At 39.2% G+C, this 16,087-nt stretch overlaps 1 protein-coding gene across 1 annotated transcript in view; it reads left to right on the top strand.

Moving 5' to 3' along the window:
- Positions 1-16,087, top strand: part of DCC (DCC netrin 1 receptor) — a 954,381-nt gene that overhangs the window by 820,041 nt on the left and 118,253 nt on the right. The window contains exons 16-18 of the mRNA XM_074952368.1: positions 4,387-4,482; positions 8,256-8,494; positions 15,201-15,339. Coding sequence (XP_074808469.1) covers positions 4,387-4,482; positions 8,256-8,494; positions 15,201-15,339 — 474 coding nt within the window. The remainder of the gene's footprint in view (positions 1-4,386; positions 4,483-8,255; positions 8,495-15,200; positions 15,340-16,087) is intronic.

The following is a 16,087-nucleotide window of genomic DNA, read 5'->3' on the forward strand; positions in this document are numbered from 1 at the left end:
ACTTCTGGGTACTCTTCTGGCTCTGTCAATCTGTTTCTTCACTTCAGCAGGTGGGTATTGTAGTTGTAAGAATGCTTGATAGAGATCTTGTAGGTGTTTGTCTCTGTCTGAGGGGTTGGAGCAAATGCAGTTGTATCGTAGAGCTTGGCTGTAGACAATGGATCGTGTGGTGTGGTCTGGTGAAAGCTGGAGGCATGTAGGTAGGCATAGTGGTCAGTAGGTTTCCGGTATAGGGTGGTGTTTATGTGACCTTTGCTTATTAGCACCGTAGTGTCCAGGAAGTGGTTCTCTTGTGTGGACTGGTCCAGGCTGAGGTTGATGGTGGGATGGAAATTGTTGAAATCATGCTGGAATTCCTCAAGGGCTTCTTTTCCATGGATCCAGATGATGAAGATGTCATCAATGTAGCGCAAGTAGAGTAGGGGCATTAGGGGATGAGAGCTGAGGAAGCGTTGTTCTAAGTCAGCCATAAAAATGTTGGCATACTGTGGGGCCATGCGGGTTCCCATAGCAGTGCCGCTGATTTGAAGGTATACATTGTCCCCAAATGTGAAATAGTTATGGGTGAGGACAAAGTCACAAAGTTCAGCCACCACAGTTGGAAGGTAATAGTAAAATGTGCATCTCAGGTAACAGTAAAACGGACACATTTTTCAGGGTAAGTAGAGACTCCATCTTTAGTCTGAAATATCCCAAAGGTATTGAGTTTCAGGGCACTCTTCAAAGCACATGTATTGGGTAAGCATTTGGGAAAAGCTGAAATGTTAGGTGGGAGGGGGAATTTGGGAGTAGATTTGAATTGAAAGATTAGGGTTTTTTGGAAACTGAGGTGGGGGGAAAATTTGTCTTCTTGTATGATGGTTGCTGTTTTGACACTGGTGTTTTTAACTGGTTTGGATTGTATTTTTAAATTGTCAAGGGTGCCGAGTGTCATTTTAAATATTTATATTTTAAAACCAAATTGAATACAGAAATAAAAAACTCAACTCCAGAGTGGCCCCATAAGTAATATTAATATACAGTGGGTTCAATTTAAAAGGCAACATTTAGCCATGCAACAGTATTTGACTTTACTGCAGTGTTTTTTAGATTTAGAATAGGATGTAGCTCTGATATTGAGCTCAAATACCACAGCATTAGGGTTTAATAATAAGAGTTTCTGCTGTAAGCTGCTTGAAAGTGACAGAGGAATAAAGAAGCCCTGGTGTGTTGGTGAACCACAGGATGACTATGAGCCACCATTGTAATGTGGCTGTAAAAAAAAAATCAAATGTGGTCCCAGGATGTTTGCCATGTTTTGAAGCTGTGTTGGTCCCAGGGTATTAGAGAAACAAGGTGAGTGAGGTAATATATTTTATTGGACCAACTTCTGTGGGTGAGAGAGACGAGCTTTTGACCTACACAGAGCTTTTAAGCTACTTCTTCAGGTCAGACCTTGTACAATGTATTAATTTTCATTGCAGGTCAGAACTAAAGAGCTCTGAGTAGCTTAAAAGCTTGTCTCTTTCACCCACAGAAGTTGGTCCAATAAAAGAAATTACCTCACCCATCTTGTCATCCTAGAATTTATCAGGCAAGTTATTTCCAGTAGAGAGAAATTAATACATCACACAAGGCACTGGTAAGACTTCATTTGGAAGACATTTCTGGTAACCCTATGAGCAAGAAAGGTAAATTCAAACTGGAATAGTTGCAGAGAAGAGTTATTAGGATGAACAGGAGAATGCAGATCCTATTTGATGAGAGGAGATTAAACAAGCTTGCATGTTTAGCATAGCAAAATGAAGGCTAAGAAGGGATATGATTGATCTCTATGAATGCATCTGGGCATAAACTCAAAAGAGAGGATGAAGACCTATTTAAAGTATGGTAAATGTTATTTTTTTAAATGAGACCTAGTCTATTACTTATTGTCCTAATTAGCAACAGACTTCACTGAAACCTCTGAACTTTTCTTGTTTGTTACTCAAAGCCATAATTCTTTTCCTCACAGCCAAATTTCAAACCAAGTTCTCTTGAAACATGATCCATGTTTGCTAATGGGACCCTCACCCAAATTAGTTAAAATGTGAAAGCAGGAAAGTATCATCTGTGTGTGTGTGTGTGTGTGTGTGTGTGTGTGTGTGTGTGTGTGTGTGAGAGAGAGAGAGAGAGAGAGAGAGAGAGAGAGAGAGAGAATAAGGGATGGTGGATAATAATTTAGAGCTCGATAGACAGTTGTAAGGAAGAATGTGTTTGATGAATATAGCTTCTGTTTGTGGATTTTCTGTGAACAGATCACATTTTTCTGCAAAGAATTTGTTTGAAATTGTTTGCCAAATAATTCCTAGGAATAATTTTTGGTCAGTAGATTATTTTTGAGCAATTAATATCAAGTATTCAATATTGGAAGTTCAAAAAGTGTTTTGATTCGACATGTAGATCACATGATATGTTTCTTTTCAGAGAATAACTTGTAGAATCATACTGTAAAATTTGCAAAATACTAGGCAATTTTTTTAAATTATAATAACTACTATATTTTCATATGGAACCTAAAGATAAAAAAAGTCAGGTACCCACAAAGATTAGAAATCTAAGATAGTAAGCTAGTGTATCGCGGAAATCACATGCATATCTATATTACGTCTCCATGAATACTAAATAATTTCATCATGACGAATGATATTACACTGAATACCAATTGAAGTAATCACTGTGGAACACTTAGTGTAGAGCGTTATTAATGGAGAATGCTCCAGTCATTCATTAGCCACTTTTAAAAATTTAGCTCTTTTTGGAAATGAACAGAGCATCTACCTGAATATTAAACAAATACGTCAGTTTCTGCTCAACATAATATTAATTACAAAATTCGGGGGTACTAGCAACACTTACAATACATTGTTAATTATTATTATTTCATTCAGTATAACAACATCTATCATTCCTAACTCATTTAATATTAATGTGGATAAAGTATGTAATTCCACAGCAATTCCTTTGTAATGTTATGTTAATTCATGTCTCCTCACTTAAAATCATTTGTTTCTGTGAAATAAAGAATCTCAAGAAAGTGGTTCCCTATGTTTGGCCCATATGTGAGCATGCAGCATTCTTGGTTAAAATTTACATCAATACAATAACTACCAACTTCCCTACTGAAGAAAATGTGGCCCTGAAGGTATCACTTGATAACATGCAGCGGAGTGGATTGTTTTATTTTCTTCTGAAAACGGTAGCAAAAAGCATTACAAAACTGACCTATTCTGTTTCTTTCTTTTCTTTGGGGGAATATATTTAGAATATTCCTATTGCAATCTATGACACATAAAGGTATCAAAGAATATTCATGTTGCCAAAAGTTAATTCTTGTATGTCAGTATTTCTGTCCTTCTCATCCCACACATTTACAGCATAGCTGGATAGCTTTGGATGTATATCCCTGGATGATTAGTGGTCTTCATTAGTACAACAGTTAGTAAATTATAAATCTCTAACTGCACACCAGAGTGATATACAATGTCTGAGCTTCAAGTCAGGATGCAGCATTATTCAGATAGCTCAAGGCTTGATAAATGCTCAATATTAGTAAGATCAACAGTAGTAAAATAGCTATTACCAATGAATTTTCTGTCACAAAGTTAGTGAGTGAGATATACTCCTCAGCAGCAATATAGGAATGATAATGGTATGTGAGTTGTTCAAATTTTGGTTCAGAACAAAATCTCCAGCAAAATGGTGGTGGAGGGGAACATTTTAAATGCACTGACATGCATTTCAAAAAACTAGTCAGATATATAGTTAGCGATCTTAAAATCTTGGCCTCAAATTCTTCCCCAAATACACTGCCTGAGTACCTGGGTGGTGAGCTGGGGACCTCATCAGGGGTTGGGAAAAAGGAATGTTTCCTATTATTGAAATGGAATGGCAACCACAGCATCTGTACTGACAACTTTCCTTCCATATAGGGGCCAGCGGATCCAATTCCTGATGTATCGCTAAATCCATACTGCATAGTGACACAAAGCAAAACTCCATGCAACATGCAGGGGGAGTGTGAACTCCTGAATGAACCTCCATGCAGAGTTGTGCATCAGTAGTTACTTCTTGTGGAAGAAAACGCTGATCTCGCAGTCCTTACTCAGGCAAAACTTTCATTGAATTAAATGGGAACTTTGATTAAAGACTGAGAAAGGACTACAAGGTTGGTCCTAAATTAGAAGCCTGAATGGAATGAAAGCAAAAACATGACAGCTTTCTAAGCAGCTCTATAGCTGTTGGTTTAGTTTGAACAGGCGTTCACTTGACATATTTTATTTATTTTTCATGAAAATGCTAATCCAGTCTGATTCAGAGCATTGATTTTAACAATGTGTGTTATGCCTTGTTTGTTTTTGCCTGCAGAGCCAAGTTCCCATTATGTAATTTCTTTAAAAGCCTTTAACAACGTGGGTGAAGGAGTCCCTCTCTATGAAAGTGCCACCACTAGATCATTGACAGGTGAGTTGGCAATGTTGATTTTTATTTTGTTCCATATCAGTTATCATTAGCCTTACCTACATATTAGGCAAACTATTTTGGGAAGCCAATAAAGAAAGAGCTCTTCAACATCCAACTTTCTGCTAAAATAAATCATTATTATTTTTCCACCCCATTTTAAATGGTTGAACTACATGGATGTAAGATAATGAATTAATTACACTTTCCTGAAATATATTTTACAGCAGTAAATTTTCATTAGCTGATATAAAATAATGTAATGCTTGCACATCCGTTAGTAGTTTGATTGAGTCGGCTTGGGAGCAGCATGAATCCCAGAGCAATTTGAATATCTGAAGATCAGGTTAAAATTGTAGCTGCTGTTACAGATCAAGCACAGAATTTAATTATTTTCTGTATCTCTTATAATTTTTGCTAAGTTTAAATTAATTAATTAAAGCCAAGAACAGTCACAGACATAGATAGGGTCAGGTAGCCGGGTCTCAGATAAGATGAAGGAAAGTATTGCAAATAATTAATGATGATATAAACTCACACAAAACAGAATACCCAGTATTAATCAGGCTACTCACTTACCATGCAACATTTTTCTTCATAGATGTATTCTTCGTACAAAAAAACAGGGTGCCACTAAGTTTAGGGTTCCTTTGGTGACCTTTGTACGTTTATGGGTTTTGGGGATGAGTGGGTGAAACTGAAGAGAGCTAACAAAAAAAAATACAAAAACAAAAACGATTTTCCTCTGGAGTGACACCATCATTTGGTAGTTTTTCCTTGTGTTTCACCCACCACGTTAAGAACTTCCTCGGAGGAAGGACACTTATGTCACTGAGAGCAAAAGGACCATTGACAGACAGACTGACTAGGGTGAACCATTAAGGATAATTAAATCAAATGGCAGCACTGTGGCTCCAAATGGAAAACCATCCGTTGTCCGTATGTTTTTGTGAAGTATTCCCCTAAGAAATCTTGGAAAGTCCCAAAGGTGGGGAAAAACAGTCAATGTAAAAGCAAAGACAACTGTGAGAAACCGTATCCAGATGTAATATCTAACAGTGAGCATGTGACTTCAACATTGTTAATATCACTTCTGGTGTGGTATCTGAAATGGTCAGTTCTTCCTGCTAGGCATGCGAGATTAAGTATGTGTCTTTTGAAATCTTTATTTGATTAACTTGGTTCAAAATATATGTGTTGTTTTTGTTTGTTTGACCTTTTGTTCCATGTTGATGCTAGATCAAGAATTATCTATGTGTAGCCTGTGGGGAATTTTTTTTATGTATGTATGTATGTGACCTCTCATAAATTAAATGTTATCCAGATGTGAAAAAGGTATGTCAAGCTTGGATTCTACTTTGGTGAATTGACCCAAGGATTCACTACAAGTATGCCATTTTGCAGCTTCTCTTTTACTTCTAAGAGCAGCTCTAACAAGGAGCTTCCTATCTAATCTCTTACCCCTCTGGATGCAGCTTCTGAAGCGAGTCAGTGCCATTGGGTCATTCATGGAAGAACATTTCAAAAACTACGTTCAGCAAAGTGAGAAGCATTTTAGTTGAACTCCCTGAGTGGTTGTTGAACTGACTTGCCCTGAATGAAAAAGAAGATTTAACTACTGTATTTATTTCAGTGCATAAGAATTGTGTGTATATAGACAGATATAGAAATTTGTGTGTGGGTGTGTGTAATATATAATCTCAAATGATGTGATAAGCAAAATAAGATTTAAATGAAGCAGAAACCTTTTTATCCAGGGTATGCAATTTCTAAATGACAGATGTCCGAACACGAACAGCAGCAAATAACTCTGTTATGAAAAGTGGAGGAAGTGTTTAGGGACCTATTTTCAGACACCAAAGGATTATAGAAATTCCACCGTTTCTCAGCTCAGTGATGGCAGGTGTCAAGAACTGAATCATCTTGATTGAATCTAATCATTTATTTTGCTAGACCTAGTCTTTCTTCATGATCCTCTGTACAACAGACCTTCAGAATTCAGTATGTCACTATGGGGAAAGAAAAAAGATGCAGTGTTTTATTTGCCAAAATACCGAATGCATATTACCTTACAGCATTAACTGTGTAAGCAAAAAAGAAACAAAAATGAAAAGTGTTCATTATGTCACGGTTTATAGACAAATCTCCTTGAAAATTTCAGTTTAGAACTGGGAATTGAAATCTTAAGAGTAGCAATATTCTTTGTGAATAGGCAAAGAAGTTTCAACCCATCCTGCTATGCAGAATGTCCGAATGAATTTTGGAACCGTAGGTGAACTACCAGATTGCTCTATTTTCCCAAGCATCTATTTTCAAGCTTCTAAAGAAGCTGATGATGAATGAAGCAGCAACAACAGCAGCAATAAAAGGCTTATCTAGTTGCTCATCAAAAATTTTAAACATGCTTTTCTCCTGTATATTTTATTCCAAAGTCTATGGCCTCCTGAAGTCGTAAATAATTAGTTACAAAAAAAAAAGTGATCAAAGAGTGTCAGCAGTTTGACATACATATAAAGCTGACAAACTGAAGTAATTATCAATCGGGAAATGTCAGATTAATTTGTGCTTTGATTAATTACGCAGTCTGTTATTTTGGAAAAAAATATGGTGGTGTGTGCTGTGTCATAACTACTGCTGCCTGAAATTTTTGGTTGGTAAAATCATAATCTTGCGTTTAAATTGCAAATATATATTTTTAAAAGGTAACATTTTAACATAATGACTCTGCTCTGACCAACATTTTCTGCATTAAGAGGTAGTAGTTTAACCACTTAAAACTCAGAGGTTAAAAAAAAGACATACAATCCAATTCTCCTATCACATTGTTGTAAATCAGGGTTAATTTTGTTGAAGTCAATTCAATTACAATGAAGTGAGAGGAGAATCAGGCCCATGATGTTTTAGATAGCATTTGGCTAACTGCCAAGTATGGCTTTCCAATATGGAACTGCATTTTTGGAAATGGAAGCAAACTTTTCTATATAATAAAACCTACCACAGATTGCCTCTGTATGTTGTACTAAGTTCACCTACCTCTGCATATCATTATGTTCAGTCTATTGATCTGTCTGAAGGCAGCATGATCACCAAATGCATAAAAGAAGTGTGCTTATGTCTCAAGGAGGAAACATGCTCAGAGATGAAAACAATCCACATATCCATACCTGGATGCACACATTTATCATGCTGGCATTCTTAAATCAACAAATGGGGACCTCCATCTTAGCATTAAAATTATGTTCTCTTTTGCCTGACAAATGTTTAAGCAGATGTAGAAGTGCTGCTTTGAATAGCATTAAAAGAACAAAAGAAGCTGCAGAGAGAGAGAGAGAGAGAAAAGCATAGGTAACTCCTACACACATCAGAGTGTCTTTTAGAATGACACTATTTTGTACGTGTTTTTAATAATGTATCATTTATGTATTTCTTTTTTCTGCAAAGTAAATCATTTTAAGGAGAAACAATGCATTTCAACTTCATTTTGGAGCCAAGAAAAGAAAGCACACCTGGAAGTATTTGAACAAGCCATGCAAAATAACATTAATTGCTAGTTAGCTTTATTTACAGTAATGTAAGTGAAATATTGTGTGTGTGTATATATATATATATATCGGTATTATCTTTTTCAATTAATGCCTCTCTTTCTGTTCTTCTCCTGTTCCCCTCTCATCATTTAACCCATTGTGATGTGTATCCACTGGTGATTGTTTTGTTTTGATTTTATTTTAACTGCTATTCATTTTTTTTGAATGCTCATTTGGTGGTTTTTGACCCAGATCCCATTGATCCATTAGAAGTTGATTTTTATCCTTTGCTTGATGATTTCCCTACCTCAGTCCCAGATATCTCCACCCCCATGCTCCCACCAGTAGGTGTCCAGGCTGTTGCACTTACCCATGATGCAGTGAGAGTCAGCTGGGCAGACAACTCTGTCCCAAAGAATCAAAAGACAACTGAGGTTCGCTTTTACACTGTCCGTTGGAGAACCAGCTATTCTACAAGTGCTAAATACAAGGTGAAGTTATAAAGGGATATGAATTGAAGACCTGCGATTTCTTGTGTTCGTATTTTATTTGACAATAACCTGAATCTACCTATTCTGTACTTCACTCAGGAAAAACTCCCAGTATAGTCAATGGGAGATTTGTCCTGAATAGCAAGCATGTAATAGGGCTACAAATATATATAGTTGAGGTTTTTTAAGAGTATTTATTGGCCTGAAAATGCCACACTAAAAATCTAATTGTTGAAAGTTCTCATGTTTAATTTTACATATCATATGTAAGTTAGAAAGTCATTGATTGGACAGCATAATGCCCAAGAATGAAACTGGGATGCCAATTTCAAATCAACCACACTGTTGGAAATCCCTGTTTTATTATATTAGCAACAAACACTCAAAAAGCACCAAGTGAACAGGAAACTTCTCAATTTGGAAATAGCCTGTAATAGGATGAATATCCTACTGCTTGTAAATGAAAGATGTTTTCAAACACTAATGCCAACAAAATATTAAAATGTATGTGGGATAGGAGAGAAAATAATAATAATTAATAATCTGAAAAAATAAACTCTATCAATTTACATACTATAGTCAATTCATATCCTGCATCTTATAATGTCCAAATCACTCCTGGTGAACATGCTTCACCATTCCTGTCATGTGATGTCATAATTACTGGTTAACTTTTCTTGCCATATGGTGCTATCTTCTTGAGCAACATGCAATTGTTCCCAATAGTTGCACATATACACTGCAAATATGTTCACCGATAAGTGACTGGTCACCACCCCAAACATAATTCTCTAGTACAGATTGTTCCTATTATGATCACAGGGCCACTAGTGAGTAAATGAATTTGTGATTAGAAGCGTGGATTTAGGGATGGATTTTTAAAAATATTTATTGAATTAGGGACGTAGGTGCATTTGAAAATCCCACTAGAGAATTATCTTCATCTTTTGGCTCCTAAATACCTTTTAGAATCTGGTTCTTGTTCTTAGACTCTGAGCTATATCACTGTGTCAGTGGATTTTGAAAGGAGACAAAATAATGGTGGAAACTTTTTTTCTCACTCCCCTGCTGGACATGATTTTTCTAGTAGAGACCATAACACATCTGCCAGAATTTCATTCAGTGGTCCTAATTTTTCTGTTGCTTACACTAGTTTTGCACTGTTGTAACCACTGCTTTTGATTTACAATAGTGTAAGTGAGAGGAGAATCAGGCCAGTTGTCTTTTAACTGTAGATGCTGATGATCTTAAATGTCTTAAGAGATACTAGTTAAACGTGCTTAACTATATAACAGTACATCTTGAACATCTTTTCAAGTGTATCACAGAATGAGTGGTGTCACAATTACTATCATAGCTATCTCAACCTCAGATAGCACTGTTCTGGGCCAGTGTTAAACCGTAAGATCACCAAATTCTTATACGCTCATGTAGCATACACATGGGGCTTGTTGGCAGTGTAGTAAGCTCCAGTGTAGAAAAATTAAGGCTTCTGAAATAGTGTAGTTTTGTATTTTGATGTAATTGTACCCATTGAGAGATTTATTCCCATTCCCAGTAAAATGTGGAATACAGTAGAACGAGACAGTTTTATTAATTTAGTTCCTATAGTAAGAGCAAGGCTCCAAAGAGCACAGCATCATTTGTGACCTTTAGACAATTATGAAATTGTCCACATTGTCACTGTGTGTTCATCATGTGCAGGCCCAGTGGAAAATTGCATGTGCCAAACAAAAAATATAAAGCTAGCTTTGTTAGTGTCATCTCATAGTAACCACACTTATGTAAAACGAGTTTAACAGGTTAACTGTGTTTGCCTGTGACACCCCACCCTGTCATCACCCTGTTTCTTGCTGGGAAACTGTTAAAATGGATAAGTGGAACTCATTGAAGAAACTAACTTATTACAGCACATAGATATAGGAAGGAACCCTAGGAATGGTCAAGACTGGAAACAAAAGCTTAGGTAACTATAAAGTAACTATACGGACAACCAAGCCTGATGGAAAAACTTAAGGTGGGGTGATCATATAGGGTTATTTTTAGTGAACAGGACAACAAAAGAGATGGCTCATGTTGATTCCACCTGAAGGAGAATTATGGAAATTAGAGTTGATCCAGAACTCAAGACAGTCTCCAAATCTGCTTTTTTTCCATTGAAAGTTCAGTTGAATTGGGGGATGAAGAGTCAAACCCTTCTGGGCTTTTTGTTTATTTGGTTGGTTTGGTTTAGCCAATCTGTAGCTGAAATGTCATGAACTAGTTGTCGCAGTTTCCAGGTAACTGCATCTGTATCCCCTCCTCCATGGTCCGCTTTAGAGTGACCAGTCAGGCCTAAGGTCTCCAGCGTTCACCAAGGACCCTTGTCCCATTCCCTTCTGCCTGGAGATCTTAAGGCTGCACAGCTCCCTGCCTTATACTCGGATACCCCAGAAAGGCACTCTGCCTAAAGTTTGCCCCTGTGTGTTGCGTTTTCTCTGAGGGCTATGAACAGTGTATTGCCAACAGTTACAAGTTACTCTCTAGGCAAGCACATTTATTCTTACAGTAAAAGCATTAAGAAAACATACAAAAAATAATAAGTTCCAATCCGCATGCAAAAAGCTTACCAGAAGTCACCTATCAATCTTCTGAGGCCCTAGCAGGGCCAAAGTCTTCCCAATCCGCAAGGGTTGGGGCCCTAAGACAGAAAGTCTTGTCCGTTAGCTGGATCAGAATGAAGGCCCTGACTCAATTTAAACATGGCTTTTTTAATGCCAAAAGCCATGTATTTGTCTCATAGTCTCTGGAAAATCTAGATTGAACCTCTCCAGAAAGTGGTATCTCTCTGGAGGAGTTTACATTTTGAGTGATTCACCTTAATAATTGCCCCTCCTCCCAACCCCTTGCTATTTTAGTTCTTGAAGCAGCTCGGGTAACACTTCCCTGTGGAGAAGGACACGGTCATACATACAATCCCTGGCCCACAGGGATTGTATGTATTGTGGCAGAGCTCCAAAGTTGTCCCCGTGGGTCCTGCGCTTCCAGGCGGTTTATGCTAGCTTCAGAGGCTCACTACATAGCCCTTCTCTCTCTAGGGCCAGGGGTACAGTCTACTGAGCCTTTTTCAACATAAGCCAGCAATGGAGGTTGGTGAGAGAATTCCCATAGTCTCTGTTGCTCCTACAGCCTCATGCTAAAACAGTTTAGCCTCCTGTCCTGACAGGGGCCTGTTTTTCCCTCCCAGGAGGTGTTTCTGCAGTGGTGGGTTGGGGGGAACCCGGGCCCGCCCTCTACTCCGGGTTCCGACCTAGGGACCCTAATGGCAGCAGCTGTTGGCAGCCAACCTTTTACTGCCAGAGTTGCAACATTTCCCTAGGCCACTTCCCCACAGTTCTCCTGCTTCTCCCTTACCTCAGGGCTCCCTTACCAATGACTTGAGGGTGTCTTCATTAACCAGCCCTTCAGCCACATTTCCTCTCCTCTGGCTTCTCTCTGCCTGACTGGAATGAGCCCTTTTATATTATCAGAGGGGCCTTAATTAGAGTCAGGTGGTCACTCTTTGCAGGTTAATTGGAGTCAGGTGCTCTCATTAGCCTGGAGCAGCCCCTGCTCTGGTTAGTCAGGGAACAGAACACTGTTAATCCAGTGGCCAGTATATCTGCCTTCTGCTACTCTTCTGTACCACCCTGACACAAAGTGGCGGGACCTCCTGCCACCTCTAGCAGGTGAGGAGCCCCGGTGGGCCAGCCTCTATTCCACCTTAGTTCCGAGGCCCGCCGGGGATATCAGTTGGCGGCTCCTTCACGGGGCCGTGAGCACGGGCGTGTACTTGGCGCGGTTCACCCCAATCCCGGACACCTGCCCCTTTTGCGGTGTGAGGGAAACCCTGGAGCACGTCTACCTGGAGTGCGCCAGGTTGCAGCCCCTATTCCGGCTCCTCACAAATATTTTGTTAAGATTTTGGTTGCACTTTTCCCTTCACCTCCTTATCTGTGCACCCCCTGTCCATGGCCCCACTAAGTTGCGGGACCTCCTGGTCAACCTCCTCCTGGCCCTGGCTAAAGTGGCCATCTATAAAACCAGGGTGAGGAGGTTGGCCGATGGAGTCTCCTGCGACTGTGGGGCCTATTTCCGATCCTCTGTCCGTTCACGCCTCCGGGCAGAGTTCCTCTGGGCGGCGTCCACTGACTCCCTTGACGCCTTTGAGGAGCGGTGGGCGCTGTCCGGGGTTCTCTGCTCAGTGTCCCCGTCTGGTTCCCTTCGTTTGACCCTTTGACCGCACTCTTGTCCCTGTTGTTCATGAGTTGTCCCCCATAATTAATTGGTTTTCCAGGTCCTGTGCGCCCCCCCTAGGCTGGGGGGGAATCCTTTAGCAGTGGCCGGGCTTTGCCTGCCCACTTCCTGGATCTCAATAAGGCTACTCTTCTGTACCCAACTGGCCTGGGTCTATCACAGTATACAATGTTGATACAATGTTTCCCCCAAGGTTCTGCATACAGTTGCAATATCTGTCACATCAGTCTGTTCCTTTGTTATTCCCAGTTCAGCCAGAAGCAGCAATCTCACAACTTTACTTTTAATAAAAAAAAAGTCACAATGAATGTATGTTCACTCAAAGCCTATTGTGTCCAGAACATGTTCAACCCCAGCCTGTTTTCCAAACATTTTGGGCAGGTCTACACTACAGCCTAAGTCAATATAACTTACGTTACCCAGGTGTGTGAAAAAGACTGTCCCTCCTCCCTCCTCCGAGTGACATAAGTTTTGCGCTGTCCACACGGGTGCTATGTCGGCGGGAGATGCTCTCCTGCTGACATAGCTTCCGCTTCTTGCCAAGGTGGAGTAATTATGGCCACAGGAGAGCGTTCTCCCACCGGCATAACGTGTCTTCACCAGATGTGCCACAGGGGCACAGCTGTGCCTATGTAGTGCTATAGTGGAGACCTGCCCTTTTTGTTTTATTCCTGTCCCTTCATCCTGAGCATGTGAAATATCTGAGCAAGTTTGAAATAAAAGGAAAGTTTAATTTCTACAGTGCTCTTCTTCCTCTTCCTCTTCTTCTTTCCTACTTGGGGTTGGCGGCTTTTATAGCCTTTTTCCAGAACTCATGATAGTATGCCTGGCTGTCATGCAAATTGGTCTCCATAAAGTCAGCTTATATCTAGTCCACATAGCCGGTCTTTGGCCTCCCCCTTGGTCATCTTCCATCAAAGATCATTGCATGGGCCATCCTACCAATATAACTCTAATTTCTACAGTGCTGTCTATAAGATTTAGCTTCCTTCAGTCATGCTGTGTAGTACCTCATTCCACAAATAGTCCCACTTAAGTCAGTGGCGTACTTACGGTGAACAGTAATTCCCACCACAGGGAAATCTGTCACATAGTTAATGGTCAAATTTTGCCACTTTTACTCCATGAGTTGACACGTTGATTTCACTAGGATTACTCACAGAGTGGGGGACTACTCAATGGGTGAAATCTTAGTCTCAAAGAAGTCAACTGCAAATCTCTCATTAGCTTGCATAGGGCTACGATTTGTCCCAGTGAGTACAAAGATGACGGAATTTGTCTCTGAATACAGAAGCTTCTTTGTTTAACTGCTGTGCAAAGCCTCAGTGTAAATGCTTGTGGAGTAGCAAAGCAAAGCAGTATTCTGCACTGCCTTCGAAGCTAATTGTAACATTTTACAAGATTTAACTTGCATCATTAGGGCTGAAGATTAATGTCTACACAAGGGTGACATTATTGGTGAATACCAGAGAGCTGCAGAGTTCCAAACACATCCTATCGAACAGTGAAAAAGGATCCATTCTAATGATGAAAGTCAGATGTTTTGCATAACTGGGCATAAATTTCACTCACCCGCTCTAGTGGTTCAGGCATCATTTGGTAGATTTTAGGCCATCAGATATATCGTACAAGTTAAAGATTTACCGCTCAGATAAATGAGCTGAGATCACATGTTATACTGGATGTGGCATTCCCTCAACTCTCACTGCTGTCAGTGGGCACGGAAGATGCTCAACATCTCACTGGAAGTGCCTAACTCTTCAGAAATTGGGCCCAGTATGATGGGGCTTCATAATGCTCTGAAAATACAGACAGGGTTTCATTCAGTTTTCACCAGTTTTATCCTGCAATTTTCCTCTGGCTCTATTCATGTGATAAAAATGTGCTGTGTCTCTTAAGTCATTCCTTAGAACAGGCTGAGATCAGGTAAATCTACGTTATAAAAATGTAATATGCACATCAATATTAGTTTATATACCTGTTCTTAACATGCTGTAGTGAACCGGATAAATAATGCATAATTAAACAAGCAAAAATACAACACTTAACAGTTCTAGTTTTTATAAGAAATTAAATACATATTCATTCAAGAAACGTAGAAAGACCAGAGTGCCTTAGTTAGAACCATTCTGGTGAGAAAATATGTATTTGTAAACTTCCATTAGAGGCTGCTAAACATTTTTTCTCCATACCTTAGTTAACTGTCTAAATTATAGAAAACAAGTTTAGTATCTTATTTATAGTATTAATAATAGTTCCACTAAAATACATGCTACAGTGCCAAGGCTATTTAGTGTTACTCTATTATACTCTTCCATTTTCTCTGTTATATGGAGAAAGTGTGTGTGGAAGTTAGTTTTCTAGGATTGCGTTTTTCAAGTCTTACTTGCTTAAACATGTATTTGTTTTCCTCTTTCCCCCCCTTTTGTAGTCAGCAGATACAACAGCTTTGAGCCATAGTGTAATAGGCCTTAAGCCAAACACTATGTATGAATTCTCTGTCATGGTAACAAAAGGTCGAAGGTCAAGCACGTGGAGCATGACTGCACATGCCACAACATATGAAGCAGGTATGTCTAGATATTTTGATAGCTTTAAAAAGTGATTTTGTTTCAAGATGCTCATATTAGTAAAATATATTTAGGAATTTTCAAAATCTGGAACTGATTAAATATACTGAAATTGCTGAACTACTGCTGATATAGTTGGTAGCATTGTCAAATTTCATGCCAGCAAAACAAATCAACAGTGTACATTAAAAGCTAAATTTATTTTCTTCACTTTTTTCTATGGGTAACAAAACAGAAGACATTTAATATTTCCTCTAAAGTTTCTCAAAGCCAAATGTTGGAATTTAGTAAATGGCATGTTTCCAATAATATGGATCATAAATACGGTGAGCTTCAAAGATCTTTTTCACTAATGATGTGACCTAGTTGGTATTCAGTTTTCAAAGAAAACTGATATCAGATGAGAACAATGATGGAAATAGTCTTCTATGACTAAGATGGCAGCTTTGTTAGTCTCTCTCATTTATTAATTCATAAAAGGCGACTTGTACTGGCTCTAGTGTGTGTGATCCTGTCCCAGCCCCCTAGTGCCTCTGGGAATGGATCAAGTACTGATACCAGCTAATAGAGATTCTTTTTGGCTGAAGAGGAGAAGATGCTTTTGAAGCCACAGGCCCACAGTTCTATTAACTATATTGTATATGTGAAGTTCTGTGGGCTCTGGAGGTGTCTGTATGCGGACATTACATAGAATCATAGAATATCAGGGTTGGAAGGGACCTCAGGAGGTCATCTAGTCCAATCCCTT

This window comes from Natator depressus, chromosome 5, assembly GCF_965152275.1.
Source record: "Natator depressus isolate rNatDep1 chromosome 5, rNatDep2.hap1, whole genome shotgun sequence".
Lineage (NCBI taxonomy): Eukaryota > Metazoa > Chordata > Testudines > Cheloniidae > Natator > Natator depressus.